The sequence below is a fragment of the Macrotis lagotis genome, chromosome 1 (assembly GCF_037893015.1).
Source record: "Macrotis lagotis isolate mMagLag1 chromosome 1, bilby.v1.9.chrom.fasta, whole genome shotgun sequence".
Lineage (NCBI taxonomy): Eukaryota > Metazoa > Chordata > Mammalia > Peramelemorphia > Peramelidae > Macrotis > Macrotis lagotis.
The window spans coordinates 34276025-34296659 of NC_133658.1; the positions used below are offsets into that span (position 1 = coordinate 34276025).

At 38.7% G+C, this 20635-nt stretch overlaps 1 protein-coding gene across 10 annotated transcripts in view; it reads right to left on the reverse strand.

Moving 5' to 3' along the window:
* Positions 1-20635, reverse strand: part of ST3GAL5 (ST3 beta-galactoside alpha-2,3-sialyltransferase 5) — a 74031-nt gene that overhangs the window by 27518 nt on the left and 25878 nt on the right. For 7 of the 10 annotated variants that reach the window (XM_074196634.1, XM_074196644.1, XM_074196679.1 and 4 more), the window contains 2 exons: positions 17249-17369; positions 5817-5928 (listed from right to left, as the gene is read on the reverse strand). In XM_074196634.1, the coding sequence (XP_074052735.1) occupies positions 5817-5928; positions 17249-17369 (233 nt within the window). Of the gene's footprint in view, positions 1-5816; positions 5929-7109; positions 7251-17248; positions 17370-20593; positions 20633-20635 lie in introns of those variants that run through there. The other 3 variants (XM_074196660.1, XM_074196650.1, XM_074196698.1) reach the window with 2 other exon arrangements.

Sequence of the window (20635 nt, forward strand, 5' to 3'; positions counted from 1 at the left end):
GGATTTTTTTTCATTTGTTAAGAAGTTAATTAACCAGCAAATCCCCATGTCTCTGGAACAGAGAGTTTCATTCATTCATTCATTCATTCATTCATTGCAGGCTGGAATCAAATAAAACAGTTATTTTGTCACATGTTTGATCCAGGGGAAAGAGGAAGAGAATTGTGAACCCAGAAACTGGGTGGGGATGTAAATTGACTAGAAGTAGAGAATTATGATTCTAACAGAAACAATTTGTAATCCTAAAGGCTGCTTGGATGGAGACCCCCCATTCTTGACTTACCATTGATGGTTTAATGTAAAATTTGGCCTCACCCTCTACCTAATTCCTGGTCCAGTAAGAGAAAGGGAGTTCACTTTTTGCCCTCTGGATGAGCAGCAAAACATAAAAACCTGGGTTGGACTCTAGCTCAGGGCCACCAGTCTTCTCTGACCTGTGGGCCCAACCAACACTGCTTGGCTGCTCTTTTCTCTCTCTCTCTCTCTCTCTCTCTCTCTCTCTCTCTCTCTCTCTCTCTCTCTCCCTATCCTTTCCTATGTCTTTTAACTTTTTTTTTTAGGTTTTTGTAAGGCAAATGGGGTTAAGTGGCTTGCCCAAGGCCACACAACTAGGTAATTATTAAGTGTCTGAGACCGGATTTGAACCCAGGTACTCCTGACTCCAAGGCCATGCTTTATCCACTGCGCTACCTAGCCGCCCCATCTTTTAACTTTTTAAATAAATTTTTGTTTTATTTCCACCTAGGCTTTCCCAAGTCTGAATAATGATTCCTCATAGGCAGAACCCTAACTCAAGTAGCCAGCAGCTACATGTTTAATGGTAAGTATAATATCAATTGTGCTATATATGAGCTGTTAAGCTCATGGCTCCAGGTCACAATGCCATGGCAAAACTGAACCAGATACAAACGTAACTGGGAAATGTCTAACAAAATAAGTTAAAATACAATATAATATAAACAATGTTAATTTGTGATTTTCTAAGCCAAAATATGGCCTGCAGGAATTTGTTTCTTTTTGAATTTTCACTATTGTGGTCCATAATAACTAAGGATAAACAATAAAGAGAATTCATGTAAATGAATATAACTTCTAAACATGACAATTCTCCAACCAAATTGAGACTTTGCAGTGTTAAGGAAATCTTCATTAGTCATCTAGAATCTATAAATAATGTCAATGAATTCTTAGTTCTCATATCATGTGGACAGTAATATTCATATCCATCAAAGGACAAAGGTCCTTGATCTGATTCTTGAATAACTGATAATATCCACAGCAGCAAATAACAGGCCAGAAGAGGCTGTGATGTGGTGGTGTTGAGCATGGGAAGCGCTGGCCTTGGGAAGACCTGGCTCTGTTTCTGTCTCAAACATTTACCATCTGTGTGTCCCCATTTAAATCACTTCACTTCTTCCAGTCCAAATGAGAACATTTGGACTTGCCATTCAACTTGTTTAAAACTCCTCTCAACCCTGGGAGGCAGACAAGATGGGGACACTTGAGATTTCTTTTGTCTAAACAGGGAGTGGGAACATTCATCCAGTCCATGGGTTGTCTATGAAGTCATTGGGTCTGGCACTGCCGAGATAACTGCAGGGAGGACTCGAAATTCAAGAAATATGGGAGCTTTTAATGGGTGAATTAATTAAATGTTTGACCAAATATAGCAGGCTAATTTTTAAAATGATAATTTTGTATGGCCTGCAAATGATATTATAAATATCTAAATGACTCTTGGCAGAAAAAGTCTCCTATCTCTGATTTAGAATGTCAACACCTTCCCTGTCTTAGAGAAATCCCAGATCATTCAACCAGGATATGTTGGAACCAGATTGCAAAACTGCAATTATTCCTATTTGGCAGGTGAGGAAACTGAGGCCAAGAGGCTAAATAAAGTCCATGGTCAAATAGCCAGGGACATGATTCAAACCCAAGTTCAACTCATTCCAAGAGCAGTATTCTGCCTCCTCCTGGATTTCCCAGCTCCCTCCTGGATTGCCCTTCCCTCTCCTCCTAAAGCAGCTTTCTTAAGTCTTCCCTAGTCTTCCTTCTTTCTGGTCCCATCTTTTGCTTCTCTCCTTCTCCATTCTCCAGAACCCAGTCTAGTCATCCCTATTCCCTTCCTAGAAGACTCAGTCCCCAAAATTCTGGGTTGCTTAAGGCAACAAAATAGACTTTAGACAGATGAACAGGGGAGGGACAGACAGACAACAGGGAAGTGGAGTTAAAAAGTGAAATCTGAGAGGAGTGGGATCATATATAAGTACTGGAAGTTAGAAAACACTTTGCCAAGAGTGCCCTGTGATGGTGGGGAAGGACTATGGGGCATTCAGAAAACTGATTCTAGAACCTTGGGGTTTCTGGCATGCCAGTCAGGTATGTCATCCAGGAGATGCCCAGGCACGATGTGCAACCTGCAGCAGCACCTGCTGGACCCAAGAACTGGCTCATTCAAATCAAGTCACAAATAACAGCTCTCAGGAAAGACAGTGCCAGCAGTTTACAAAGAGCTCTCCCTAAACCACTCTAGGGAGACAGGAGATGCAAGTGTTATTATTCCCCTTTTATAAGAAAGGGCTAAGACTCAGAGGGAGGAAGCTCTTCCTCCAACTGACCTTTAAGTCTCTAGATCACACTATGTGATCTTTCTGTTTCTTTCTGAATACCGGAAAGGGAAGGAGGGAAGATGGGCAGATGGAAAAGTCAGATGAGGGACTCAAAGGGCTAGGAGGCTTGGAGAGAGGACCTTTCCCTCACCTTCACAGCTGCCTCACTCGTCACCTGGACAACCTGGTTTGTCAGCACAGTGCTCATGCCCCTGGAGGCTGAGGTTGCAGGAATTGTCCTAAATTGATACCTCAGGACTCAGGTATTCATTCAGTTTTCCTGTGCCTCAACTAAGGCAGAACCTAAAGGCAAATTTAGCTTCCATGACACTCTACTAGGTTCAAAAGGATGAAGGAAAGGGCTAAGATCTAGACAGTCATATCATTCTCAATGTTTAGCTTTCCTGTGAGGTGCTGCTGTCCACATCCATCTCCTATTCTTCAGTGCTCCAGTCTATATTCCTGAGTCTTGACAATAAAATGGCAGCCAGACCCCAGTCAGTGGTAGTCTGAACCAGAGAGGCACTCTCAACACTCCCTCAGTCTCCAAGGCAATATGTCCTGAGGGTATAACATATCTGAGAAGAGAAAGGGCACATTTTCTTTCTTCTCTCTTAGGATAAGTGTTCTCTCCCCACTCTCTTTGTTTCTTTCTTTCTGCGGGGTCTCTCTCTGTTGTCTTTCTCCCTCCTGTCTCTTTCTCTATCTATCTGTCTGCCTTATCTCTCTCTCTCTCTCTCTCTCTCTCTCTCTCTCTCTCTCTCTCACACACACACACACACACACACACACTCCCTCAGGAAGAAGAGGCACTCACTATACCAACAGAGGAAAAGGATGCAGAAAGAAAATATTGAAATCCAATCACATATACTTGAAATTTTGCCTAGGGCTGACTGTCTTTAGCCTGGGGTCCACAAACCCCCCAAAACTCTGTGAACATGGATGGGGTTAAAATTTCATCTTTATTTCATTACAATTGGTTTCCTTTTGTAATCCATTGCATTTAAAATATGATTCTCAGGAGGGATCTGAAGACTCCACCAGATTATCAAGGGGGTCCAGGACACAAACAAGATTCATCAAGGTCTGCCTTAAACAAATAAAAGCTGTGTACAGAGCTGTATGGGTTCCAGGCAACTACGCACACACACAATACCAGAGGAAATGTTATACTGTCATGTTAGAGCTATACTTTCAAAATGCTTGAGCTTCTTCCCTTGAGAGACTGATATTGGTTTCTAAAATGAGCCTACTAAGGGAGTTCTTGAAAGAACAGAGCTAGAAAAACCACAACCACTACAATATATATTCTCTTCTATTAACAAGGTGCATCCTGTTAATAAACATCCCATAATGGATGTTTAGAGATTCTTAGAACATCCTTAGAGAAGCCTTGCTTCTCTCCCAGTATCCTCCATGGTTCTCCTGTCAAATGCTCTTGATGAGATCAGATACAGGGTTGAGGAACAAGTGACACAACTTTCCTCTCATTGTACAATTTCTCATGTTAAACTTTCCTTCTGGTACAAGGGGTGCAAACCACTCTTTAGAATATAGCAGGATACCTGTATCTCCCCTGAAATCATTTGTTAGAGGTTTTGTGAGAATGTAAAAAAAATCATTCTATTTGTTCTTAGCTTAAAGATTGTAATTTTTATGTTGTTTTCAGATGAGTATAAAATCACTTTTTTAAAAAATCATGGGATAAAACCATTAAAATGTAATTGGAAAATGTTTAACAAAATAAATAAAAGTAAAATACAATACAGAAAATGTTAATTTGTGGTTTTCTAAGTCAATATGTGCCTTATGGAAATCTGTTTCTTTTTGAGCTTGGCACTACTGTTCTACATGAGAAGTAAAGAGTTGGGGAAAAAAAATTAAAAACAAACTGACTAGACTGATAAAGGGTTAATAATTCCTATGGAAATACTGGAAATCATATCTTAAGGAAAAAAAAGAAAAAATTCTTAACAAAAGAGAATTCTAAGACTGAGGGATGGATAGTCTTAAAGAGAGAAGACTAGGGCTTGCCAACTCATCCAACACTCCAGTGATCTCTTTTTCTCAAACTCTAGCTTATGACTATCATACCTCTTCAGTTTCTCCAGTATTCAGGCCCACAACAACTCCATAAAATATAGAAAAGATGACTGGCTTTAATGTGTAAAATGTCACTTAAAATTTGTCCTGAGGGATGTGATATCATTCAGCAAATATTTATTGAAGATATAATATGGGCAGAGTTAAGCACCAGAAACCATGTAAAGATGAATGAAAGACAATCTCCATCCTCAGGGAGTTTCTGGACTAGTAAAAATGGGGAATGCACAAGTTCAAATCCTATCCTAGACATGTGCTGATTTCTATTTTATCATATGTGGACTTATCCCTTCAGACAAAGACACAGCAACTGTGGCAACTGGGTCTTATGACTTCAATGCGATCACTTCATCCCAATAGTCAACAGAACCAAATGCTGCAAGAAAGGGGGGGAAGGGAATAAGTGTATTAAGTACCTACTAAAGGCCAGAAACCATGCTAAGTGCCTTATATTTTCTTTTTGAATCCTTATAATGACCCTGTTATCAAAGATTACTTTTTCAAGAGCATTTTTTAAAAAAGAGTTTGATGGGGGAAAAGAGGATAGAGATTGCTCAAAAGAGTAGAAAGAACAAAAGAAAGTAGGGATTTTTTGTTACTGGTATGGTTATTGTCATTTGTTTGTTATTTCAGTTTGGGGAGAACAGGCCCAGTAACTGAAGGAATTTACTGAAAATTTGAAAAAAAAACTCATTCAAATTTTTCATGACAGCATAACTGTTCATGTAGTAATCCTTAAAATATGTTTAGCTCATCCAACCTAAAGGAACCAGTTCAATGTCTTGATCCAGTGCTTCCCTAAACTAAACTGGCCACAGACGCATTTCTGGGAAATGTCCCAGGAAACTATAAATACTGATTAGGAAGGCTGGGAAGGATAGAAGAGCCTGAAGAAAAAAATAGAGGGGTTCAATGACACTGAATAACAAAAGAAGAGACAAACTATTTTCTTACTAAACAATTACCTTATATAGCAAATATTTAATATTTTAGAGGTCAAATGTCACTACCATGGGAATTTTCTTTTTAAAAAAATCAATTCACATATGGAATAAAATTTCAAAAATGCAGATAAAGCAAAAAAATTTAAAAATATCAAACCTTTACACGCTCAGGATCCACATAATGTACTCTTTTCATGTCACATTCTTCAGCACTGTAACTTAATTTGAGGATATAAAGGATCCACACTCCAAATACAAGTAGTAAGAATCTGAGAGGAAAAACATTAAAATACTTATTTTAATGTATAATTTCACAGTGTAATCTTACAATTCTAAATAAAATGTTAGAAATAAAGGGTCATAGAAATCATCTATTAGAAACATTTACCAAGAATAAGATTGAAACATTAAATGAAGAAAGCATTCAAATCAAAGCTTTCACCTAACATCTCTGCTGTACCTTCCAGAAGAAGGTGACAGACATAAAGACAAGCACCACCTTGCTTTTCTACCTCATATCCCAGTCTTCTTAGCATGATATTTTATGACTTTTTTCTTTCATTTAAAAGAATGAAAATTTTTTTAAAATACCTTAGCTGGGAAAGCAAGGAACACTTTTTTTCCTTGACTAATTTTTATCAGTCAACTATTTGCATGTTTCCTTTTGTAAAAATGATGTTACAGAGTACATTTCATTACAAACTGTCCCAATACAGTTCAAAATTTGCCTTCCAATTTGTAGCCATTTCCACAGTCAGTTAGTACTCAGAAAAGAATGAAAAGAAACAACACACATGCTGATTCTTGTTTTAACATTCAGCACTGGCTACTTTATGACAAATTAAAAGCATTTAAAAGGTTCAACAAACAGATGGAAAGTCAACTACTTAAGAAATAGGTTAAGTTATTCTTATCATTAAAAGAGGGGGGAAATCACAGTGAGGAGACACATTAAAAACAAGCTGATCTTTGTTCGCAAGGAAATTGAACTGTGTTGTTATTATGAGGCATTCAGACAGAAAGCCTCTATCTTTGATGATGATAATAGGAGTTGGCTTATTGACTTCTAAATTTCCATTATGACAGTCTTCCCATGATAATCTAGATAATTGTTCAATTTCTTCTCTTCTATTCCCTATGAAAGAATAATAAGAGCATGAAGACCAAGGACTGTACCAAGAGAATTCTGAAGATGAAAATCTAATGTACGTTCTCATCAATGCAATTACTTTCTTCTTCCACATCACACAAAACAAACTATATGTTATATATAATATACATATATTATATATATATATATAAGCAATCAAGAATCTAATCTATAACTACCATACTGCAATAATTTTAAAAGTATTTTTTCCTTCCACAAATTAAAACTCTACAGGTTTAGTTACATTTATATTGTACACATACAAACATATATAATATAAAAAAAATTCTACCATGATACCTCATTACAGCAGGGAGGTGACTGGTTTTTTCAAAGGCTTTGCCAATAGAATGGAAGTTCTGATCGGCCCTCTGAAAAGGTTAGGGCTGGAATTGGTCTTGGAAGCCGTCAAGTTCAAGCCCATCATTTTCAGATGGGATCCTGGAGGCACAGATATGTGAAACTTTTAAGTTTTCTATTGTAGCCTTCCTCAAATTTTGTTCCACCAATGAATGTTCAAAAATAAATGTCAATGATAATTGTCTCCTAAGTTGATTTAGGAGAATAGTAAAGACATCAGGGTATAAGTGTCTCAAGCTATTTTTAAAATAGTAACCACCAAAGGTGGTTCTAATATCTAGTAGAGAGAGCTGACAAACTTTAGCTGATTTGGATAATCCTATGTAAATATTTAAGCAGAGGAAATTTGCAAATTTGAGGGAAATGGAGGCTTTATGTCCCTGAACAGATTCCAGTACCTTTCCTCTGTTGATTATTTCCTGCTTTTCCTGAATATAGTTGGTTCCTACATAGTTGCTGTATATTGTCTCCCCATTAGACTGGAACCTCCATAAGGGCTGGAATTACCTTTTGCCTTTCTTCGGGGTGTTCCAGTGTTTACTACATAGCACGTACTCAGTATATGCTTACTGACTGACTAAATATGGGATCAAAGTTTTTGTCTTTGCTAATCACAGTAGGAAAGCACATGGAGTTTAACTGACCTAATATGGAGTTTATGCCAACTTTGGTATTTCAACTGGGGATGAGGGTTACAGGAAAACCCCCCAAAGTCAGAGGATGTATTACTTCTCAGGGGGACACTAACAGATTGCTTCAAGATTGAGCTGTAAGAAGGAGCAAAGTCCTAATGGGGTTTTCTAAAGTTTGCCAGGAGCTCTGTTAGGGAGATTGTCACTCAGAGGCCTCACCTCATCTGACTTCTCCTCAAACCCCAAACCTCTTGGAATCCAGGAGTTTCAAAATCTATCTCAGACTTAATTTGCAAGTCAATGATCCTCTTTAAACCTCAGTTTCTTCGTCTGTAAAATGGAAGTAATAATTCATGTAATACCTATCTCAGAGAGTTCCTGTAAAGATCAAATGGGATAATGTAATGTATATAAAAGGTTTTGCAAACATTAAAGCCCTATAGAGGTGTTGGTTATTATTATCCTTCCAAATTAGCCTTGAGTGTCACTGGTACAGGGATCAACACAAACACACAATGTACACTTCTCAAATTGGAAACAAGATATGTTCCACAAGTATGTATAATCAATTGTTTGGGATTTGGGACACATTTTCCCAAAGAATATTTGTAATATGTCAGTGGCTTTTTGATCTCATCAATGTGGAAACTTTATGCAATGGCACAAATTGCAAACCTTCTCATCTTTTACAACTCATGTCCACGACTTCCCATAGATTCTAAATGTTGCACCCAGAAAAACTAAGGCCTTCCTCGAGAACTTTTGCCCTCAGTGGGTACCAGAGCAGTCCTAACATTATACATTGGTTAGTCTTTACTCTTGCTACTCCAACTGGATCAATCAACCCAGCCCAACTAAAATAACCAACAATATTATCTAGCTTTGATCTTTTTATCAGACGAGAACATCTATATTGAATCAATCAAAGGCATAACTAAAACCTTAATGATTTTTAGTAAGAAAGAAAGCCACTAGATGAAATAAAACGATACTATATAGGACATGGATTGGTATTCTTTTAAGAGATTCTGATGTGCCCTGTGAATCCGGGATAAAGCAATAAGCTACTAGGGAACTCAAGACTTCCAACTGCAGACCATACTATGATGAAGCCCTTGAGGGGCTTCATCACCTAGTGGCCAAGCAACTGGTTATGAACTTCTTTGCTTTTAATTCTGCTGTTCCTCAGTTAGCTGACATAGTCTGTCACTGGAGCCACACAGGAAGGCTTCTAATTGGGTAGAATCTGCCAGAGCTTGTGCTCCTCCAATATAGTCATTGAGAAAAAGTCTTGAGTGTCACTGGTACAGGGATCAACACAAACACACAATGTACACTTCTCAAATTGGAAACAAGATATGTTCCACAAGTATGTATAATCAATTGTTTGGGATTTGGGAAAAAGTCTCTGTTTCCTTCTCCTCACCCCACTCCCACTCCCACTCCCAGGGAGTGAAATTCTCCAATCACAAGTTCAGAAGATGCTATCGGTCTTCCCATTCCAGCAAGCAGCATCCCTATCAAGTACAGGGATGACTGAAGACAGGGTCTGTATCAGCAGTTAAAGATAAATTTGACATTTTGAGGAATGGCATCTTCTGAACTCTGGATTCTATGGAAGGAGAACAGGACTTCCAGAAAGCAAATTATGTGAGATCCTCTTTTTTCTACATGAGCTCTCCAAGCATAAGTCCTCTTTGTGCTGAACACTGAATGTGCTTGTGGTGAGAGAGTGTCCCTAGTTGAGGAGGGATGTTTCCACCTTAGTAAATATTCCTTTCTAAAAGCTGTGTGTAGCTGCTTAATTGATAACAACTGATGACAATCAATATGAGTTCACTGATGGAAGCTTGTAGGCAATAGCATGAGAAAAAGTCCTCCCACCCTTCATTTCCTCCAAGTGGAGACTGGAAAAGTGAACAGGGGGTAATTTTTTGTGTATTATGGGTCCACTCTCAGAATAATCTTTTTAAATATATAAAATAAAATGCATAGGATTACTCTGGGAACCAATTATATTGAAATAGTCATTAAAATGTTAAAAACAAGCAAGCCAATTCATGGACCCCAGGTTAAAGACCATTTGTCTAGACACTAGAGTCTCTACTACACAGGACTGAGTAGGTAAGAAAGTTAATTTAAATTCTAACTAATATCAATCAACCGGATATGATTCTAAACTTTGTATATTCAGCTCCAAAGCTGTGGAATGCAGATAGTAAAATAACTTGTTCAATCATATCAAGTTGCCTAGAATTCTTCCATGTTTGGTTTTCCTTGCTTTGGTAACAAAAGCCCAATGTGGTGGAAGTGACTCAAAATTTATTTTTGTATATCCACATCATTCTCTTTATCCAACATGAGTAGGTGATCATCTTATGACCACTTAGTGGAGATGACCCATGCTTCACCCAATTGATGACTCCCTTGCTATTATGTCATCTTTGACCCTCAAGAACAAGGTCTTTTAGCCAATAAGAGTCTGTATACTCTGTATTTTTTGCATATTTGAGTTACAAAACCCTATTAAAAACAAGGTCCCAGAAGAAGGGGGCATCTCAGATCATGAGCAAGATCTGAAGTCTACTTCATTAAAAGGGACCATGGACTCTTTTATTTTATTTTAGTTTTTTTTTTTTGCAAGGCAAACGGGGTTAAGTGGCTTGTCCAAGGCCACACAGCTAGGTAATTATTAAGTGTCTAAGACCAGATTTGAACCCAGGTACTCCTGACTCCAGGGCCAGTGCTTTATCCACTAGACCACCCAGCTGCCCCCACCATGGACTCTTTAATAAAATATTACTGGCTCAGCTCTGCCTCAGGCTCCTTTACTGTAGGCAAGACAATTTTATTTACCACAGAGATTCTCTCATTCTAATTGTGTGCAAATCTTTGCACAGAATATGTGTTTAATGAATATTTGTTGAATTGAATCATATATCTCCAGAGTAAAATCTTTTATGCTCCTTGTGTACAAGTCACCATTACTAATATACTTTAACCCACCTCTCTTCACTGCCAAATGGATAATCCATCATTTTGATTCATCAGTGATTGTGACTCAGTGATTATTCAAAAGAATAAAGATTTTTTTTTAAAAAGGTGGATTTTTGAGCTAGGGAACAACTTGGTATATTAAAAGTGTCATGCGATTTCTCAAACTTTCTCCTGTCTATTGGATACTGCACCAAATTCACCATTCATCTATAGTGTCTGTCTGAAATGCTTATGGAATATTTCAATAGCCCTTCCTATGTAATTCCATATCAAAACCTAGACAACAGGTATTCTTCATCCATTTGGTTTTTTCTGGGTAAATTATTACCCTGAATTATTTTGAATAGCCAGGGATCTCAATAAGGAAGTCCCACAGAACTGGGCTTGATACAGTCAGCACAAATGCATCCACCTGGAAGACCTCACCATCTGGATATCCTCTATGGTAGCAGAATATTTATTTGCCTCCCTCTTTTATGCCTCATTTTATATCAATAAAGAGAAGATCACTAAACAGATTATTTCTATGGTTGTGTTTATCAAAGAATCTCCTAGGAGTTTAACATATTTTTTTTGAAGGAGACATCTTTTTTTTGAAGACCTACTTAAAAGTTCCATTTGCTCTATCAAGTCAAATACTTTCTTTTGTAACACAGTAGCATCTTGTATTCTTCACATCTTTCTTATGTGTCTGTGAATGTATGGTCAACTATAGGAAATCATTTGCATATGCTTTCCTATTATCTTCTCATATTGTCATCAATGACATTTTTGCCATGTTTAGGTCATTCTCAAAGATCATTTTCCTAATGATGGAAAGTCCTCTATAAAGTCTCACCCCTATACTTTTTCACAGAATGAAGGTAGCCTTTGGTTCTCAATGACTATATTGGAGGAGCACAAGCTCTGGCAGATTCTACCCAATTAGAAGCCTTCCTGTGTGGCTCCAGTGACAGACTATGTCAGCTAACTGAGGAACAGCAGAATTAAAAGCAAAGAAGTTCATAACCAGTTGCTTGGCCACTAGGTGATAAATTATTTGGCCATAGCACCCTTCAAAAGAAAGAAAAATTAAAAGCTGCCCTCAATCCTATGTTGGCCACATCCCATTTGTGCAATGATGGTGGGAGACTGGCAGGAAATGGGGAAGGGGGGTTCTAAGAGTCATAGTTCATAGACTATCTACAAACTGGCTAAATATCTTAGGAGAACCTTATAATATGAATAAAATCAACTGGAAGAAGTGCACCATGTGAATATTGCCATTCTAAATCTAAAGGAAGTCAGATGATAAAAGGCAGATACCACAAAATAAGAGGATGGCTCATAGACTCTTGGGAGAAATAAAGGAACTGGAAGGAGTCCATTTCAATATGGACTCAAGGGAAATAGGGAAACAGCACTTTGTGTATGGTAAGGTTAAATCAAAGTTCATTTAATTGAAGTGAGGAAGCCATGGCACAGTGGATGTTAGAAAGACCCACACCTTACTGCCAATGTGACCTTGAGCAGGGAGCTCCACCTCTCTGTGTTCTGGATAGCTCTAAGACTGCAAACTGTAGAGAAGATGGATTCACAGACCCAGTACTTATTCTCTTTCCCCTAATTAGAACGAAATATCATCACTGGATATTCTGTTGTCTTGATTTGCAGTGCTTATAATGAACGCCAGTCCTTCCCCAAGAAATCCTGTTTGAAAAATATCTATTTACATGTCAAGAGCTGCTGCAGGAGATGATGATGCCGGAGAAAAATCCCACAGAGGAACTCCAAACCAAGTAAATAAACCATTTAAAACTTAGTGACTCTGATGCAAGGATTGACTTCTAAGAGGACAACCAAAACCAGGTGGAAGAATAATCTGGTTTGAGGTTAAGGGGAAAAAAAAGAGGCCAGGACAGCTAGGTGGTGCAGTGGATAGAGCACCAGCCCAGGAGTCAGGAGGACCTGAGTTCAAATCAAACCTGAAACACTTAATACTTACTTAGCTGTATGACCTTGGACAAGGCACTTGATCCCATTGCCTTGCAAAAATTCAAAAAAAGAAAAAAAAAGAGACCAAAGAATTATACATGATCCCCTCAGCTAAGTCTAGGGATGCTCCAAAAGAGATTTGGAAAGTAGTGTATATGACAAACCCCAAATATCAGATATGATTAGTCAAGGTTGTGGTGGTTGTTTCAGAATTAGTCATCTAAACACAGATCATCAAATCACATTATATTTCTAAGGCTGGAAGGGAAATGAGAAACTAGTGATTCCAGCCTTCCCATTTTACAGAAGAGGAAACAAAGGCTCAGAAAAATTAATGACTCATTCAACATCATTCAGGTAAGTGGCAGAGCCAGAATTCAAAACCAGACCTCTTTCCTCCATGCTGTTTCCAAAGAAAAAGTCAGAATCAACATCAAATTGGAAGAAATTGTCAAGACAAAACATGCAATCACAAAAGTTTCGCGTTGACCTAATTAAATAAGCTAATGATACCCCAAACAGAAAAGGAATATCACAAGTTATCATCACAGTGAAGTAATAACCACAAAAAAGAGTACAAAAACTGTCAAGCCCAAAAAACACCAGGCAGTAACATTTATGAAAGCCAACAACAGTGGCCTAGAAGATAAACTCATTGAAAAATACAGATGGTGGAAGATTATAAGCAATTTTCCATAGAAATAGTGTTATTAAAAATGTATGTATGGATACGGCCTTGGGTGGATTGCTTTCTGTCAGGGGGAGGGGGGAGGGAAGGAAGGGAGAAAAATGTAAAACTCAAAATCTTGCAAAAACAAAGATTGTTGAAAACTACCATTCCATATAGTTGGAAACATAAATAAATAAAATATTTACTTTTTAAAATGATGCAAAAAAAATTTCATGTGTCTGTATGTGTGTGTGGTAGGTTCCCAGGTAAATCCTGGAGTTATATTCAAGTCTTTGTGGAACTGAGCTACAAGAACATACTACTATCACCTCATTCCTCAGCTGTTACTGCTTTCTTGCTCCCTTCTCAAGTTACCTTAATTTTATCTGTATATATTGTATCTTGCCACTCCAGAGAATGTAAGCTCCCTGAGTTCTGGGAAGGTTTCACTTTGTGTTTGTAGTCTTAATAGGCATGCCTTAATAAGCCTTGCACATAATTGAGATTTAATAAATGGATTCTTTCTTTTAATTTACAACTTTATTTCCATGGGAAAATATGGGGTAAGTTATATATCAGGACCTAGTTGGTTGGAGTAATACTTTCTCATATATTCCTTCTCCCAAACCCCTAAATCTGCAATAGCAACTGAAATACAATTCATAGGGATCCCAAGAGGCAGGAAGGTGGGGTTTAGTGACAATAGCAATGGCAGAAAGAGAAGGGGAAGCTGTTACAGACTGGAGGAGTCACAGTAAAAGGACAATAACCCTAGATATAGTGAAGGGAAAAAATGGTTAGTAGAAAAGTAAATCACTAACTGGAATAGGTAGTTCTAAAAACAAGTTGCTGAAAAGCTGGGTTTCTGCGAGCCAGACCCTCCATGAGGGGGGAAGACAAAATGGGGGGGAGGGAATGGATGGAGATGGGGGGAGGAGATGGATAGAGATGAGCCAGTTCATTTTAATGCTCCAAGTTAGTGTTAGAGCAACTAAAAATATGCTAACTGTGGTGAAACTGCCATAGTTGTTCAAGAAGTGTTTTCCATTTCCTGTCAAATATTCTGCTTTTCCATATTTGCTCAGCTGAAAGGAGATTACTGTTATTGTGCAAGGCTGTACGGTTATAGTGTCCTGCTGACTTCGATCAGAAAAACCCTACCTTCCCTCCCTCACCCTTCCCCCGCTGCCCCAGCAGAATTATTTCTTCTCTAAAGGCGGTCTAGTGGGTAGGTCTATATATAGCACAACTTGTGCCACTGGGCAATGTTCAGTGAAGCAAGGATGACCTAATAGCCTGGCTTTTTTATTGAACAATTAAACACTAGAAGCTATGAAGACTGATTAATAGCCAACATTTAAGAGTAAACAGCTCCTCTCTAATCAGGACAACTTTGATTTGCTTGTATCTCTTGGGTCTGTCTCCAAGAATCCGAGTTAGAGCTGGGAGGGATCTCCAAAGTCAGTCAGTCTAACCCTCTCAATTTACAGATGAGGAAACAGAAGCTCACAGAGGTGAACTATTTGTCCAATGTCCTATGTAATACATGGCCTCTGAGCTAGCATCTCTGCTCTATTCCATTTTAAATACCATTATTGAAATAATCTGATTGCAAAACAGGCTTTAATGAGGAGGTAGCAAACAGAGCTGACTTGGAAGGAGGCTAGAAATTCAAAGAAACTGAAAAAGGTGGGGGGGAAGGGCATTCTAGAAATGAAGGACAATTCATGCAAAGGGAAAGAAAAGGAATGGTTGGAAAGGAGTGAGAATGGAGGAGGAATCCTAGAGATTGCCTTTGTTTTACACATGAGTAATCCCTCAAATTCCAGAAATTTCATGTCTATTTAAATAAGTTTCATCATTTCAGGTCAGGTTCTATGGATGTGTTGATTGAATATATGAAATTTGATCAATGATGGGAATTTCCTGGTGGGAAATGTATGTTTTTATGCAACTCCATTTTATTAAAGAATATGGGGTTAGACTCAATGTCTATTCTGCAGAGTCTGTCAAGTTGAAGATGAATTACAAACCGTATCAACTTGGAAGTACTGTAGTAGTAGATTGCTGTTGTTCACTTGTATTCAATTTTTCATAGCCCCCATGGACTATAGTGTTCATGGAGTATTTCTGACAAAGATACTAGAATGATTTGCCATTGACTCCTCAGTGAATTAATGCAAACAGTGGTTAAGTGACTTGTTCAGGGTCACAAAGTTATTAAGCATCTGTGGTCACATTTGAACTCAGGTCTTCCTGACTCTGGGTCAAGATGGCACAGTATCACTGACCTTGCAGTCAGGACAGGAGTTTGAATCCAGTCTCAGACACATGATACTTAGTGTGTGACCTTGGGCAAGTCATTTAACCTTAATGCCTTGCATCCAGGGCCATCTCCAGTCTTCCAATTCATATCTGGCCACTAGATCCAGACGGTTCTGGACAGAAAGCAAGACTGGTGACTTAGCACAGCCCTACCTCCACTCAAATTCAATTCACATGCTTGTCATTGTATCATCTCCATAATGTCATGGTCTTCAAGAATGAAAGACAAACATCAAAAATCATCATCATCATTGTAATTGGATAAGTAACAACTCAACTTCCTAGCTCATTTAGATTAATCTTGCAGTCCCAATTCTGAGGAAGAGCTAATAATTAAGATTGTATGTAATGGGATAATAAATGTGTCATAAGAAATAATGAGTTTCTAGAAAATCTTGGAAAGGAATCATGCACTGCTGCAGAATGAAGTAAAATCAAGAGAACAATCTGCAAAATAAACATAGGAATGTAAAGAAAAAGATAATGAAAACACTAGAACTCTGATCAATGTACTAATCCCACTTGACCTCAAAAGGCTGATAGCAAAGTATTCCCCCTTCTTCTAGGCAGCGAGGTGGTGATCTAGAGCTGCCAAATGAAAACCAAGTTGACAAACAAAACTAAGTGTTCATTCATTTTTGATTTGTTGGAATTCTTCGTCACAACAAAGGATGAAGATCATTGATAAGTAACAGTTCTCTAGGAAAGGGAAAAAAAAGTATTCAGTTGTCCTTTTTTTTGTCTTTTAAAAGAACTGCTCTTTAGGTATGATGGGGATGAGTTCACCAATGGTGCCATATGTTCACATATGACATCTATGTCACTAACTCTAATCCTGGGTGAACATAGGGTTAGAAGAGTTTCCAGGCTCCCCCAGGCCATTAGACTATAGTACTTGTAAAGCACTGGACAGGGGACGGTCTCCTCAGAATGAGAAGTAGCAGGCATCTTAGATTCTGGTTCAGCCCTATTTACACAGGAAACTGTGGACATCCTAAATGTTGAGAAGCAACATCCCCATTCTCCTCTCAAGCAATGATTTTGTTGTTGTTTTCCTGAGTTGCATGGAATGTAGAATCCATGGGGCAAAAGAAGTGATAACGGGGTAGGAAGGGAAGGTTGGCCAACATAATCTGATAGACTGGGTTGCATTAATTTTATTCTTTGGTAGATTATACAAAAGGAGATCTGGGGTGAGGGAAAGGGAAAATGAGGAAGGCAGAATGGAGAAAAAAGTCAACTTTCACATTTCAATTTCAATCATATAAAATAGTTGTTTTTCTTATTAGCTATGTAAGTAAATTAAAGCAAAGCATCCTGATTAACTCCTATGAATATGTGAATTGCTGACAGTACATCTTGTCTTATTAGAATCTTATTATCAAAATTAATTACCATCAAAATTTGTGGCATTAACATTCAAAAATACACAGAATGACTTATCTAATATTTTTCAGAATTCCAATGATGAGACAACTTACTTGAGAATGTCTTTTAATAACAGGCTAGGTCTTCTCATTTTTTTTGGAGGCTGGGCATACCATGGCAGGGAAGGAGGGCAATCACTCTTCAGTTTCAGATAGTTATACTCTTTTGGCATTGCTGTTAATAAATAGAAAAAAAGAAGAATGAAAAATAGAGAAAATGGAAGAGAGCTAGAGAAGAGAAAAAGAACAAGAAAAGGGGAGGGGGAAGGATGTTAATTTACATAGGTAACAAACAAAATCACCATTCATATTCAAGGTATTCTCAGAATATTTATTTCAACTGAACAGATTCATTTGGGAAACAGCCTATTATAAATGGCATGTTTTCATGGGGTGGCTAGGTGGCACAGTGGATAAAGCACCGGCCCTGGAGTCAGGAGTACCTGAGTTCAAATCCAGCCACAGACACTTAATAATGACCTAGCTATATGGCCTTGGGCAAGCCACTTAACCCCATTGCCTTGCAAAAACATAAATGGCATGTTTTCTTCCTCAAAGTAGACATCTTAAATGTGAAAGGCATTCACATACTAAGCACAGGTCAGACCAGACCATAACGCAGAAAGATTTCTATCTCATACTAAATCAGCCACTCTCCCAAAGATCTTCAACTGTGTACCTTGTCCAGTCTAGTGTCCTTTCCCAAGTCCTTATGAGGAAGAAGGCAAGTGACTGAGGGAGAATCTAAAGGTCTTTCTGACTTATTCCTGCCCAGTTTGTCCTTAGTGAAATGACAAACATTCTCATAAGGTATAAAGCTGCCTTGGAGATCAGAGGATCCTTGAATCCGTGCAAGGAGGAACCTGAGAAAGCCAGTTAGTCCTAGACTTTACAGATGCCAGGGGCAGCAGGGGTTTCTGGGGTGGGGTAGTAGGTCCTCAAACCCAGAGCTTGTTCCATTCTAGCAAAGTTGCTAGAATGTCTCAATAATGCTCCCCGCATTTTCCCCAGAAGAGGCAATGGTATATTGGAAATATACACAATGGTATATTGGAAATAGTGACACTAGGAACACATACTCGGATTCTTAATAGCTATGGGACCTTGGACAAGTTATCCACAGCCTCAGATTCCTCATCCATTGTTGCAGGACTGACTAAACTTCAGATGTTAAAAATGCTTCAATTGCCTGGCCTTTGAGGCTCCATATCTGTTAATAATGCATAAAAGAAGGGTTTGCCATGTACAATTTTTTTAGCTACAGGGACGCCTTCCTCTGAGAACATAACAGAATGACACTGCTTGCTGGGGTGTGTGCGTGACAATCCTTGTGAACTCTCTCTCCTTCCCCCATCCCTCTGGACTCTTCCTTTCCCTTTGCCCTTTCCCTCTCCCCTCACCCCACACACCTGTCCAGTCCTCTCCCACTCCCATCCTCAGCCCCACCTCCTTCTGGGTAGCCTTCAGATGGACAATTCAAATGTCATTCAGAGCAAAGACTCCACTGTTCTGCCCAAACAGGAAAAGGGCCTGAGGCAATGCCCTTAGACTCCAATCAAGCTAGTTAGGGACAACAAAAACTCTTTAGGATACTGGGATTACTCTCTAGTCCCCAATCCTTCCCCAAACTAACCTAAACCTGTTTACTATTTTGCCTAATAAAAGCAAAGATGGCTTAGTGGACAGACTAGGAGCTAGGAAGATCCAAGAAGAAATCCCCTAGCACTTAAATACATGCTTTATTCCTCTATCTCCCCCTCATTCTGGACAATAATTTTTCCTCATTCATTATCATTCCTCGGAATCCTCATCATCAACCCCTTGGAGGGTCAGTTCTAAGGTCTCCAATCCTGAGCCCCCCCCCCCCTCCAGCCATCAGTGCCTTCTCCCTCCTCACCCTCATCCTGTCTTGGTGTGTCCACATTTATCCCTTTTCCTCTTTAGGAAAGTAAACCCCTGGATGGCAGAGTTCAATTTATATTTGTCTCAGCAGTCCAAGGTGAAGAAGCACATAGAAGATAGGTAACAAATGTCAGCCAATTTGAAATTTAAGGCTGAAGGGAAAAAACCAGAAAAACAACCTACACAATAACAACATAAAAGGAAAGGAGAACAATAACAAACCAAAGCCTATTCGATGACAACGACCAAGGCTGGACAAATGAAGACAATCACCTTCCTTCTTGCTCTGCAGAGGCAGCGTCCCTCAGCAGCCCTCTCAGGGAACTCAATCACAAAGGAATTACCCCCATACTGAGCTCCTCAAGTGGCTGTTAAGTCTCTCAGTGAAGACCCACAGAGAGAAGAATGTGGCTTGTGGAGGCCGGCCATTCCCTTGACCCTCTCCCCATCTGTAAGTTTTCTTTGATGTTTTCTAATGCAGCCCATACTGCTGCCATCACTGGGAACTCCTATTGAGCCTCCTGAACTATTTCATTCCTATTGAACCTCTCCAGATCCTTTGCTGTCCCTCCATGCTTCTCCTCCTCCTCTGCTCGTAGCGTGGATTCTTTTCTATCCACTGAATTTCACTGAACCTTACTGAATTTCATTTTATTAAATTCAGTCCATATATTCCAGGATGTCAAGCTTCATTTGGATTCTGATTCTACTCTCCATTGTGTTAGTTATCTCTCCCAGTTTTGTACTACCTGTAAATTTGATGTGTCTATCATCTATGCCTTTACCCATGACATGGATAAAAATATCGAACAGTCCAAAGTCAGGTACAAATCCCTGGAATTCTCCACTGGAAACTTCTATGATTCTAATTCTGGTCATCTAAGCTGTTCTAAACCCATCTGACTATATTAGCTTCAAATTCTTCTCATCTACTAGGTTAGGAATCTAGTTATTCTGACATGTCTATGAATGGGAAACATGGTTGGGTAGTTTGGTTGACCTGTTTTCTCCCCTTTCCTTTTATTTCTTGTTGGGGGGGAGATGGGTCTACTTGGAAATAATGGTCATAAAAAGATAGCAATAAAATTATTTTTTAAAAATAAATTAAGGAAGATGTATCCCAAGAAGTCTAAGCTTGTAAAAAGTATAGAGGAAATCCCTAACTAAGCCAAATACTCATACTATACAATTGAGAGCTAGAGAAGTATATTCTCTTAGTTAAATCCATGACAACAGAAACCAGTTGACTTCAAGGTCATGCCAAGATATGTTAAAAAGCAAAAGGAAGTAAGAAAAGCAGGTCACGTACTATTGCCATTGAAGACAAAGCTTTCCTGCAAAAACTTTTGAACTTATGAAACTAATTAATCTCAAGTGTAAAAGGAACATCTGGATATTCCTCATTGATAGTTCTTAACCATCTCCTTTAAAATTCCTAAGACAGGGGCTCCCAAACCTCCCAAATATGAAAACCCTCTAAAAATGTCATGGACTCACCTTTCATAGAGCAGGTAAAGTTGGGTCATAAGTTATTTGCTG